Source organism: Coregonus lavaretus (genome assembly GCF_964263955.1).
Source record: "Coregonus lavaretus genome assembly, chromosome: 32".
NCBI lineage: Eukaryota > Metazoa > Chordata > Actinopteri > Salmoniformes > Salmonidae > Coregonus > Coregonus lavaretus.
The window spans coordinates 27923513-27936676 of record NC_140019.1 but is presented as its reverse complement, the minus strand read 5'-3'; the positions used below and the strand labels follow the sequence as shown (position 1 = coordinate 27936676).

Below are 13164 nucleotides of genomic sequence, written 5' to 3'. Positions count from 1 at the left end.
TATCAGGTGTACAAAGCTGCATGTCACATTTAATCTTTTTTGTATTTGATCCGAATATTTGATCCTAATCCATTTATATCAATAATCCATTTTCCATTGTAACACTGTGTTAGATTGATCCCCGGGACCACCCATACGTAAAAATTTATGCGCACATGACTGTAAGTCGCTTTGGATAAAAGCGTCTGCTAAATGGCATATTATTATTATTATTATTAGTGTAGCTCTTTTCATTTACAGGCAAAATCACAATGCTCTTACCAGATTCAAAGTGATTTGATAGTAATAGGAGATAGACAGGAGATTTATTATATATTCTTATAGTCCGTACATGCTAAGATCAATATGTTCTGACAAATCATAGCATTTATACAAATCATCAGAAGGCTGAGAGCAATCAAAACCAGATAACACAATTAAATGTATGAATTTATATAACATTTTGTTTGAATCCCTAGTTGCTACATCCATTTTTGGAATGATAAACGAATGATATTTACTCATTGATTCTTGAAGAATATAACCTATAAATGCCTCATGAACTTAGTTCAACTGTTGTACCGCATCGGAACCCAAAATATAAGCATTTTTTACTCCAATGTTTATAAACATAAATGTAAACAAATACTGTATAGCTTTAAAACATGGTTAAAACTAGAATGTTGATGTCATGGATGGTCAGTCCTTGCATCCACAACTCTGTCTATGAATTTGAGATTGCATTAGTGTTGGAACCGGGCCACCTTCCAGGCGGGAGCCAGGTGCCCCGCTCTGGCTGACGGCAAAGTCGGCTCAAAACAAAAGTGACATAGGTTAAGCATGTGGAATAATGAATAGTATTCAGTGTTTTCACATGCAATTGCTATTCATAAAAACACTTTATCCTACCTTCCCAATGAAAACTAGTTTTAAAATGTATATTTTATGGAAAAGGTGTTGTCTGTTCTGAACAATGCATTATACTGCCTTGTTGACAACATGACTGAGCGACGCAGATTACAAGGGCGCTCCTCCCTCACCGCTTTTGTCCGTTCACATCACAAGCCATAGACCAGTGCACAGTGGTTCAGCTTAATCAAACTCCCTCCTTGTTTCAACTGCGGATTCTAGCTTTAAAGTGCTAGTTTGTTTTATCTTATTTTCCTCCAGAATTGTTAGCTAGTTAATTAGTGATGTACATGAATGATAGGCACAAGGACCCAGCAGTTGTCAGCCTTCTCTCCCCCCTCCCCTCCCCTCCTCCCCATGTGCTAGGGGAGGTACTGGTATCCTCCCATCCTGAGTGGGAACCCCAGTGAGGACTGTGGGTATAGGGAGTATAGCTGAGGTGATTCCACTAGAACTTCTGAGGATGATGGGTTGACCTGGGAGGATCTCTCACCTGAAAACCTAGAAATTATGGAAGCCAAAAACGTCCTTCATTTTGTGCCGTCTGGTAAGTCAGTTTGCCCAGGGTTGGGGGGTTTCCCTGCTGTGCAACCCAAGAATCCTTGTGCCAGACGTGCAAGCGTGTGCCATTTGCCTTCCTGACTTTACAACTGACAACCTGGAGGGGAGTCTTGTATGTTTAGTGAATAAGTAGACTTTTAGGGTAGGACTGTCCTTTTACACTGCAACAAGACTTAACCTTGATTTTTGTCTAGTTTTACATGTATTAATGCGTGAGTGAGAATTGTTTTTAAATGAATCGGTGGCACTGTCTACGTGTGCTTACAACTTGTTACAACTGGTTACTGTATGAATCATGTTTGATATTTTTCCAACAGCATCTTGGTATTGAAACCATTCATGCTAAATGAGATGCCTTTATTGGCCTGGAGAGCTGGAAAGTTCAAAAGCAAATGGTGTGGGTCAATATTTACAATATGGCTGTAAATGGAACCCTGGCCTTGCCATGGGAAGTACAGCTGCAGCCGTTAACTATCATTCTGAAGTGGGCTGACACACTTGCTTGATTTTATCTAGTTGCCCATGGGTGAACATAAAAAGGATATCATGTGATGCGTATTTTATTATTTCTGACATGACTCGGGTTGTTTGCTTGGCTTGACTTGCTTGGCTTGACTCTGTCTGTGGCGCAGGGCTGTTTGCCTGAGGTGATTAGAATTATGGGTTTCCTTAGGACAGAAGATGTGCCTCTGTAACAGTCGTCCTTGACTGAACTTGATTGTGATCATTACTGAGCTCCCAAACACCAAGATAACCTCCTACTTATTCCTACTTATAGGCTATATACGACCACAACTACAACTTCTTACCAACTCAAATCCTTCACCACACAAACTTCTCACTATATAAACAATGTACACGGTTGCATGCCACCAACCAAATAGTTACAATATGATGGGGCACAATGTATGAATAGCACAGCAGGGCAGTTATGAATAGCACAGCCTTCTCCTAAAAAGACGTATGACACAGGTAGCTCAGACAATCTCTGTAGTTGTCATTGGGGCACCCCTTTCCACTTCCTGTATTGGCTCTTCTGTGGTCTTCATGGGTTAATCTGCTCTGGTTGAATTTGCTCAGGCAAGGGATTAAGTAAGATTATCCAGTAGAAAAATGCCACATGTTCTAATCTGGTAAATTTCAAGGTTTCCACTCTTGTTGAATGTATTATTAGACCTGGGATGGTTTGTTGAGACTTATTTGATAATACAAATATCATGACCATACGAAATTATTTAATAAGGCACTTCACGGAAAGGATAAGACACTCTTCCCCGTGGCCTTACTTTAAACCAGCATGTTCAGGCTTGAGATAGTTTTATTTAATCCACTTAAAAACGGAAGATAATTAGCTCGATGTTGTCTTTGTTACATTTTTTTGCCTCCAAAAGGATTATCCCTCATTGCCACACAGAATTGCTGTCAAGGAGAAGCAACTCTTTGAAGTTGTCTTTTACTATTCATGCATTGGCACCAAGGTAGAACTTGATATACTTTGACTGATTTCCTTGTTTTTATACAGCATGTGTGTACATATGTGTAATATCAGCACCCCTGCAGGGTAGGGCTTAAGTGCCTTGAAACAACGGCAGAGCACGATGGCAGTAGGTGGCATCTGAGATTCTGATGCCAGAAACCCACAATCATATACAATTGGTCTGGCGGTTATCGCTAAGGAGACAAACCTATTGTGCACCTTACATTGGACATGTTAGTCATTTAGCAGACGCTCTTATCCAGAGCGACTTACAGTTAGTGAGTGCATACATGTTTTTTTCCCGTTTTTTATTTCATACTTGCCCCCCCGTGGGAATCGAACCCACAACCCTGGCGTTGCAAACGCCATGCTCTACCAACTGAGCTACACGGGACCTTGATGAGGTAATCACTTCACCTGGCATACCGAAGCACTCTCCACTGGTGGAAAGTATTGTGGTGGAAAGAGCTGTATGTCTTGCTTTCATACTGGTGTAGTGACATGGTATAGAGTACACAACACAACCTGACTTTAATGTTATTACACACTGTACACCTCTACATGTGAGGCGGACAACAATTATGACGTTATGACGTTGCTAATATTTATCTCAAAGGGGGTAAAAGATACCGCTCAAACAGAACAAAGAATTAATAACATTTCACACTTTTTGCAACTAGTTGAATGTACTGTTTGAAAATACCTAACTAGGACGAGGCTATTCTGTTTCTAAACTCCCAAGGCCAGTTACCTCAAGCTGATAGCCTTTTCTCTAAACAACGATAGTGAGGCTTTCCGAGCCACGCCCCAGGTATGAATCTAGCTTCTTGTCATTATTGAAGGTAATACCTTTTCCTGTTTACCACACAGTTTACCATACAGTTTACCATGCAGTTTACCTCAGTAAGAGAACATAGGAACAACAGGTTAGCAGACCATAGAAGGCAAGACAAATGAAACAGCATCATTAGAATAGAAATATACAAGGAGATAAATAGAATTTCCCCTCCAGCAGTTGTTCTGAAGACATGTTAGCTCAGACCCCATAGGGCTTTCTGGAAACAAGACAGCCATTTTAATGAAAAACATGCTGGGAATATCAAACCGTCAAAACTTAAAACTCTATTTCTATTTCTAGTTTGAGTGCAATGCGACTGTAAAATAGATCATGTGGTCAATTAAAAGCAGTTTGAATAAAAACAAATGTCACCTTACTAACCAAACAGGAAGCTTCCGTTCTGATAAACATTTTAGCAACTGAATACAACCAGGAGCAGGACAGTGGAAGCAAACTATTTTGGGGATTGATTTCGATGGCCAAGTTGCCATGCGGCCTGCAGCAGGACAGTATATCTCTGTCAACACCACAAGACAGCGTCCTCAGGAAGTCAGACAGCCTTCTAAACAGGAAATCCACAAGCACAAGCACATGAAGAAGCCCTGGGGAGGAGAAATGCTGTACAGGAGGCATAATTGGTACTAAAGCTTTTCTTTATGTAGAGGGAAAGTAAAGATGAATACAAAAAAAAGTACAACCTCTTAACATGTCTTGGTAAGACTTTACCAGCCAACAGGGATCATCCTTTACTGCCTGTTAACAAGTCTTGGTAAGACTTTACCAGCCAACAGCGATCATCCTTTACTGCATATGGTTACGTAGGAAACATTTTCAACAGACTTAATGGCTGTTATTTAGTCAGTGTCTTTCTGAGATTACAATAACACATTGTAAAGGGGTCATACATGCATATGAGGAAGTATTTCAGTGCATTATAACCACTTCATAATGCATTATACCTGTAGATGTTCATGACCTAAAATACACACCATTGACAGAAGACTTCAACCTGCCAAGTGGTCGTCTATATAACACACAAAAAAGGCTGCCATAAAATACCATATAGACTGTCTTCTCACACATTGCTCAGACAATCACATAAGGGCCCTGTTACGTAAGGTCCTCAGTCAGTTGCTGAGGTGAAACCCTGTGAACTGTGACAGCCATGAGCACCTTCCCTCTAATCACCACAGAGATACAGTATACTGGAGTCATAGAAATAGAATTTATAGAACGGACACTCCCATTCAAGTCAATGTGCTGTGGTCTGAGTTTTTATCCCTCTTCTAGTCATTCTATTTCTATGGTAGAAAGGCTGTGAGGCTCCTCTCTCTGCTAGGAACAGGACTGTCTCTATGAGATACCTAACTACACACACAAACATTTCCTCATGCCCTTCAAACACCATCCGGGGGTTGGGGTCAGGTTCACGGTAACTTAACTGAATTCATGTGTTTCTTTTGGGGATCAAATGTCTTGACACTTTTCAATGATACAAATAAGAGGCATATGAGAAGACATCTCTTCCAATGTCATAAATATCTTCTCATAGCACTCTGGCAATCTACAAAATACAATATTACTCCTTATAGACGTATACATAAAACTATAAATTCATAGGAAATAAAAATGGAATTGACTTCAACCCTGTTAGTAATGCCATTTGCAATGCTATGACTTTATAAACAACTTGCTGCTGTATTTCTGTCAGGCGTTTCAGTGCTACGAGCCAGCCGGTGGATTTGAAAGCCAGCGGACGTCATTTATTGTTGTCAGCTGCGTTCTGTGAGCTGTTTTTGAAGGCATGCACATGCCAGGAACATTGGGTTCACGCTGTGTCAGCCTCTCTACAGATCCATTTTCACTGAGACCTGGGGACATTCTCTACTACACCCTTAACCTTTCACTATGCACTGTACGGTGCCAGGTTCAACTATGTCCTATTAACATGTAGGGGACAGGATATCCCATGTGGAAATAACAAAGTCGTTCCGTTAGAGAGCTTACATACAGTATAAAGAGAAGGGACATCATGACGCTTGCTGATGCATCTCACCACGCATAGCCAATACAGGTGAAGGATCAATATTTGAGCCAGTTTGCTACAACAGGAAAAGAATCCTGCAGCAAAAGGAAATGTGAATTATTAGGTGAATTATAATGAATGGACATTCAGGGGGTTGATATATTTTTCTTAAGGGAAAATCAAGTAAGAAATTTCAAAGTGTGTGTTTCTTTTTTTTTTACTCATCGTATTCAATTGTTACCATGCACCTGCAACAAAGATAGCTCAGATGTGCGAGTGCCTTTTGAATTTTTGAACTTTTGAAAGTGGAAATTACAAAAACTTCAGAAGCCTTTTTAAACCTCAACTACACTACATGTTTTATATTTCCAGCATTGCAGGAAAGTTCTCCTTCAACAGGGTGATCAAATTATGATCCTACATCTGTATACTGTAAGGCCTATGCTATCTATTTTGTACAGCCAGAGTACAAATATGTCATGAGTAATTAGACATTTACAACCAAGGATAATCACATTAACATTGATTTGTTCAGTCTCTTGGTACACATTATAGCTGGGTTGACCAATTGTTCTATCGATTCAAGTGAAAAATATCGAAAACAGTCTTTGACGTTGTAAAACGTAGACTTTCCTGTTTCCTCTTTTTTAATTCCCATATTTCTCTCTCTTTTCCCCACAGAGGCTCTATCATCCGGGAGGTCAAAGAATGGATATGTTTTCCAGGAGATGGGTGGGTATGGAACAGTTTCATTGTTGACTTTGATCCCTTTGCTCAGCGGTGCTCTCCTCTGCTGTGGTCTCTATCACATGATAGGACGATAGTTGGATGTGACATGACATTATATCACATGATAGGATGAGATACTTCATAATTGTTTGACACACACATGGAACTTAAATGTATCCATTTTGTTTAGGTACCAACCTGTGGTAAGAGATATACCGTAGATCACTTTAGGCAAAGCTAATATGCACTGATTGCAGCGGTTATTTATGCTAATGCTTCATTTCATGCACCAATGAGCACCGTCAGGCCTTTAGCGGTAGTAACGAAGAGAAAACGAACAAGTAAATAACTAGGTAGATGACAAATGAGCCGATGCCATGGAGGAATCATATATCACATGTGTGCAAAGTTATAGCTCAACCAAGCTAATTACCAGATCAAGCTGCATCGTTGTTTATGGATACAGACAGTCATCTTTCCTTCTTTCTCCCTCATAAAACATGCATGAATCTACTACACATATTTCTCTTCAATACGATGAAAGAATTTACGAGGGGACGTCTATTGTTATATTGCGCCATTTCTGGTTTTAGGGGGATTCTTTTATAGGGCCTCAATGTTCTGTACTGTGTGTGTTCTATAACAGATGGTAATACAGCCGGAGGGTAGACCAATAGCTTCATACCCTAAATACTGTTGACCTTGTCTAATAACTTAACCTTGAGACCAAAACAGGGTTTTCGTTTTGACTGAATCAATCAATATTGTAGTAGCTACATCCATTAGGCTAACATTATGCTTTTTCTGCAGGTTTGTCTTTGGAGAGCAAGGTTCTGAAAGTATAACTGTAATTTTCCATCATTCATAGATGAATGTGCCATAACACCAATCAAGGCACTCCAGAGAAGTAAACTAGCCTATGCAGAGATAGAAGGGCCTGCATGGTAATTTATGACAATGGAGAGGGTACCCTAACCCCTGACTTCTGACCTTTGCTGTGTTGTTGTGTCTGCAGAGTTGCGAGATGGGGAGCGGGAGGAATGTGGCGAGGGCAAAGTGGGGAACCACGACAACACACCTAAGGACCACTATGACACTCAGATCCAAACAGGGATATCAGGTCAGTGTGTGTGTGTATGTGTGTGTATGCATGTGTGCATCATACTAATTAATGAAATTGTATTTACCAAGGGCTACCAAAAACCACTATTCTTTGTCTAGCTCACATATTTTGACTTTTTGTTACTGTAATGAGGTACTAGTCAGTGCCAAGACTTCCTCAGAAGAACTTCCTGAGTCAGATAATTGATGTTCAAGGACATAAACAGTCTGTCATTGTGTGTCCTTCTATGAGTCCAACTGGCTGTCAGAACTGACTATTAATAAATATGGAGAAACAATAGAGATGTGCGGTGGGGGATTTGGACTAAGATGAAAAACAGATCCCCTGAGAGCTCTGTGCATATGTGGTCTGTTGAAAACGATGCCGACTTAAAAACCTTTCATCTGTAGATCCAGATGACCCTGGGGATGACCCTGGGGATGATCCTGGGGATGACCCTGGGGTTGGGCTCCTGAACACCTCAAGAAAAGTAAGATACTCTTTTACAACACTCTCTCTACACCTCTAATATTAGCTGAAGGAACGTTAGAAGAGAATCCCAGTGGAATTAGGACATATTTTAAATCAAACTTTCACCCAGACCGAGTACTAACTTCAACAGGATATTTGCATGAGAAAGTTTGAGTTACGCATACTGTTTCTGTATGGTGTTGGAACCCTGTACAAGTCTACTTCTACTAACATCGGGTCTCCCCTGGCCTTGTCTCCGCCAGTATGTGAAGCTGATGAACTTCCAGGAGGAAGTGCGTGGCCACCGGGACCTGGATGGCTTCCTGGCCCAGGCCAGTATCCTATTGGATGAGAAGGTGACCACTCTGGATGAGGTGCTGAGGCGCATGCTGACCCACGTAATGGAAGACGGCCTCGGTAGCTGTTACATGGACGAGGTCATGAACACGGTGTTCACTGACACAGGAGGAGATGAGGACAATGGTGTGCATCAGGGAATAAAATACAAAGTTCAATTGCAAAGTGCAAATTTTGCACCTGGCAATTACTGGAAGACTCCGGGTACAGTAGCCAGCTCCTCTCAAAAGCAGGGAAATAGACCTTCTAACTAATCCAAAGCTGGTGGTTAGCACTTTGTACTCTGTATTTTTCCAAGTATATATGAAACTATAATATTTTGATTATAGTTGTTTAAATGCATTTGTTTTTGGAACTATTTTCTCTGAAGCACTCATTTCATTCATCTGTCGTGGGCGCAAGGATAGGCTGTGTGCGAACTCTCAAGTCAACACAGCTGGCCATCAATAGATTAGCTTTTTTATAGTTTGTCAATGTGTACTGGGACAAGAACAATGACATCACTTAGTCGATAGACAGCTGTCCATTCGGTCCAGCAGGTCTGGGCTGGACCTATTTTTGGGACATGGAAGAATGTCTCTATAACTCCAGGATTGATGAGTGCAGAAGAGTCACTGTGGTTTGTACACACAGTCACTGGGTACACTGCTTTCTTCTCCAGAGATATCAAGCCCACCAATTAACGGCAATAACAAGTCCCACTCCGTGCAGCACAAACATGCCCCGCAGTCCCCCTCAGACCTGGCTTTCGCCACCGATCGAGGTAGCTCATCTTTTATTGTCATTTAGCAAACGCTCTTATCCACAATTAGTGAGTGCATATATAATTTTTTTCATACTGGTCCCCCGTGGGAATCGAACCCACAACCCTGATGTTGCAAGCACCATGCTCTACCAACTGAGCTACACGGGACTAAATATGAATATGAATAAATATGGATCAGAATAAATATGGATCAGAATAAGATCAGAATAAATATGGATCAGAATAAATATGGTATTCTTCTTGCTCATACTCATAATCCAACATGTTTTATCTAATGTTTTGTTGCCAATAAGCAAGCAAGCTAACTACTACAGTAAGCAACAGCTGCCTCACAGTTTTGTTCACAAAACCACATCTCTAGTATCAGGGGAAGAGAGTGCAGGCAGAAGCCAAAGTAGTTCCAAAATGAGGAAGTTGATAGAATCTCGTTTCTTATGATTATCAGTAAAATTTCCTTTATGTATAAATTATAGATTACTATGTATAGCTTTGTAAGACTGTAAATTACCAACCACCCAGCTTTGGAATAGTTAGAAGGTCTATTTCCCTGTTTTTGAGAGGAGCTGGCTACTGTGCCCGGAGACTTCCAGCAATTGTGATAAGCTAACTTCAATTATCTTTAAACTCCACGTAGAGACATGAAAATGATATCCATGAGTACATCTGACTCTGGGTAAGTAGAATCCCCAAAATCTTGCAGTATCCCTTTAAGCACACAATGTATTGGTGATAAATGACATGAGATGGAATATTATATCAAGGTAGGTCTAATATCTCAGTGAAAACAGTTATCATGATTTAGCTTTGTTTTTCAATATACTAGAAAATATGCACTCGTTGATATTAGTACCCTCTGTTTGCTCTCCCCAGTCCAATTGTTGTCCGAGACCATTCAGGGTGTGACTGCTACTGCCAATGGAGTCCGCTACCAGCAGTCCTGGCTCTGTGTCCTGTGAGTAACAGCTGACATGGTGTATTATCGGTCATTACTTGTTATTACATAAGTAATGTTTCCAACACAGTTAAACCTCTAAGTAGGGACAAGACTGAATTTGTCTGTTTGCGTCCGTCTGTCCAGATGCAATGTGAAGAGCCTCCAGAGACGCCACGTCTGCATCGCCCGTCTGGAAAGACCACAGAACTGGGGAGCAAACTGTTGTAATGCTCGATATGTCATCCTCATTCTCTCTCCACCTAGAACGGTATTGTTCCATTTGACCTATCTACGCTTTATGCTCCATTTGACCTATCTACGCTTTATGCTCCATTTGACCTATCTACGATTTATGCTCCATTTGACCTATCTATGCTTTATGCTCCATTTGACCTATCTACGATTTATGCTCCATTTGACCTATCTACGATTTATGCTCCATTTGACCTATCTACGATTTATGCTCCATTTGACCTAGCTACGATTTATGCTCCATTTGACCTATCTACGATATATGCTCCATTTGACCTATCTACGATTTAGGCTCCATTTGACCTATCCATGATTTATGCTCCAATTGACCTATCCACGATTTAGGCTCCATTTGACCTATCTACGATTTAGGCTCCATTTGACCTATCTACGATTTAGGCTCCTTTTGACCTGTCTACGATTTAGGCTCCATTTGACCTATCTACGATTTGGGCTCCATTTGACCTATCTACGATTTAGGCTCCATTTGACCTATCTACGATTTGGGCTCCATTTGACCTATCTACGATTTATGGTCCATTTGACCTATCTACGATTTATGCTCCATTTGACGTATCTATGATTTATGCTCCATTTGACCTATCTACGATTTATGCTCCATTTGACCTATCTACGATTTGGGCTCCATTTGACCTATCTACTTTTATGCTCCATTTGACCTATCTACGATTTATGCTCCATTTGACCTATCTACGATTTATGCTCCATTTGACCTATCTACGATTTGGGCTCCATTTGACCTATCTACGATTTATGCTCCATTTGACCTATCTACGATTTGGGCTCCATTTGACTATTTAACAAGCAGAAAATGACATTACGTTAATACCAATATGTCTATGGCAATATTATAGTAATCCCCATCTTCATGTGTTTTGTGAGTTGAGAAATCTACTGGCAACTCATTAATATCTTAATAGTCCCATTATGTTCCCCAAATATTATCTAAATATTATCTCGCTCCCCCAGAAAAGCACCAAGACAGCTATCGAGCTGGGCCGCACATTCGCCACCATGTTCTCAGACATCTCCTTCAGACAGAAGCTGCTGGACGCCAAGACCCAGGAGGAGTTCAAACAAGAGCTGGTGCACCAGCGGCATCATCTCTCCATAGTCAATGAGAAACCAGCTACAGAGAAGCAAATGATCCACGCAGAAACAGACCCACGCAGCAAAAAAACACTAAAAGTAGGCAGGGGCTACCTCATACATCTGACTGGGACTGACAAGGCCAACATGTAGCAGCTTCACTGTTCAGTTGGAAATACCTGCTAGTTAAAAGGATAGGTCCCTTTTTTCAAGCTTATCTTCAACTTAGGATGTGGTTGTTTCATTCAAAAGATTCTGGATGTAAATAACCAGCTAACAATCGTACATTTGGTTTGGATGAAACACTGTCGGAAATAAGCTAAAACGCAAAAAGTATTCCTTTATTTTACTTTTACTAACTATTCCTTTAAAGCAGCATGATAAAAGTGTGTATTTTCTCCTTTAGTGGTGTGGTCCCCTTGTGAGATTCCCCCCATGTGGAGATGGACCACCCTCAGGTTTTCCTTCATCCAGACATATAAATAGACGCTCCACTATGTAGTAATACTTTAGCCAATTCATTTGATCCCTTTCCCCCCTCTATCGTCAAGTCCTCAGGAATGGTAAGCAGCTGGACTGCACATTCAGATGTATGCCAAGACTGTTGTATTTCCCTGGCAGCAGACTGCATCTAGGCTCTTGTAACGACAAAGTACTTCATTATGTAGCCTTCTTAAATCAAGGGGAAATTTCTGGGCTTAGTGTGGAGAGACGCAACACAGAAATGCCTGCCTGGAGAAAGAAAAGTAGCACTTGAAGTATCTTAGTGGCATTTATTTTGAATCACCAACCAACGCATCCACAATAATCCAGGTCAAGGAGCTATTCCAGAGGGCTTTTCTTGCTGTGTACCTTAACTAACACAACTGTGGCGGATGTTGTGGTTTTAGGCCCCTCTGGCTTAGTGTCTTGTATTATATAGAGACTTTATTATCCCCAAAGAACCATGTGCTTTGCAGTAGACGTACAAACCACATAATAGTACAGGATAATACAACCAATCAATAAAACGTTTGTTTCTCCAAAGTGTGCAGATTTCTTTAAAGTTGGCCGAGGTATCTATGAGGATCTCCGTCGGCGACTACCACTCTATCCCTCAGACTTCACAGACGGTATAACTTTTAAGCATTAGCCTTCCTCTTGTCACTACATTTTAAAAGAGACTTTGCTGTTAGGGCCACTCTATTTAGATTGGTCATGGATAATTATTTTTGATAATTGACTTCAATATGACATGCACAGTCATAACACACCACATAGCCTATACAAACTTGTGAAGAAAGCTCAATCTTTGCTGTTGTCATTACGATTATCAAAGCTAGTTCATATCCAAGGTTGTACCTGTGTTCACAGTTGGCTGAGATGTAAACTGCTCTCTGATTGGTTGGCAGAGTTGTAAACTGCTCTCTGGTTGGTTGGCAGAGTTGTAAACCACTTTCTGGTTGGTTGGCAAAGATTTAAACTGCTCTCTGGTTGGTCCGTACAGGTATGCACGGCAAAGACCGCTCCTGGCTGAAGTACACCACCACCGCCATCTTCCTGTACATTGCCATTCTACTTCCTAACATCGCCTTTGGTTCACTGAATGACGAGAGTACTCGGGGAGAGATAGGTACAATCATATGGATGTCTCTCTATCCGCCTGTCTCGTGC

At 40.9% G+C, this 13164-nt stretch overlaps 1 protein-coding gene across 1 annotated transcript in view; it reads left to right on the top strand.

Annotated features, from left to right (window-relative positions):
- Positions 1–1303: 1303 nt before the first annotated feature.
- The window catches only part of LOC311107918 (solute carrier family 4 member 11-like), a 70526-nt gene continuing 58665 nt past the window's right edge, over positions 1304–13164 (top strand). Inside the window, exons 1-10 of the mRNA XM_084150517.1 lie at positions 1304–1435; positions 6472–6522; positions 7535–7639; positions 8032–8111; positions 8356–8575; positions 10086–10167; positions 10294–10417; positions 11392–11610; positions 12539–12623; positions 12998–13123. Coding sequence (XP_084006643.1) covers positions 1399–1435; positions 6472–6522; positions 7535–7639; positions 8032–8111; positions 8356–8575; positions 10086–10167; positions 10294–10417; positions 11392–11610; positions 12539–12623; positions 12998–13123 — 1129 coding nt within the window. The 5' untranslated portion in view covers positions 1304–1398. The remainder of the gene's footprint in view (positions 1436–6471; positions 6523–7534; positions 7640–8031; positions 8112–8355; positions 8576–10085; positions 10168–10293; positions 10418–11391; positions 11611–12538; positions 12624–12997; positions 13124–13164) is intronic.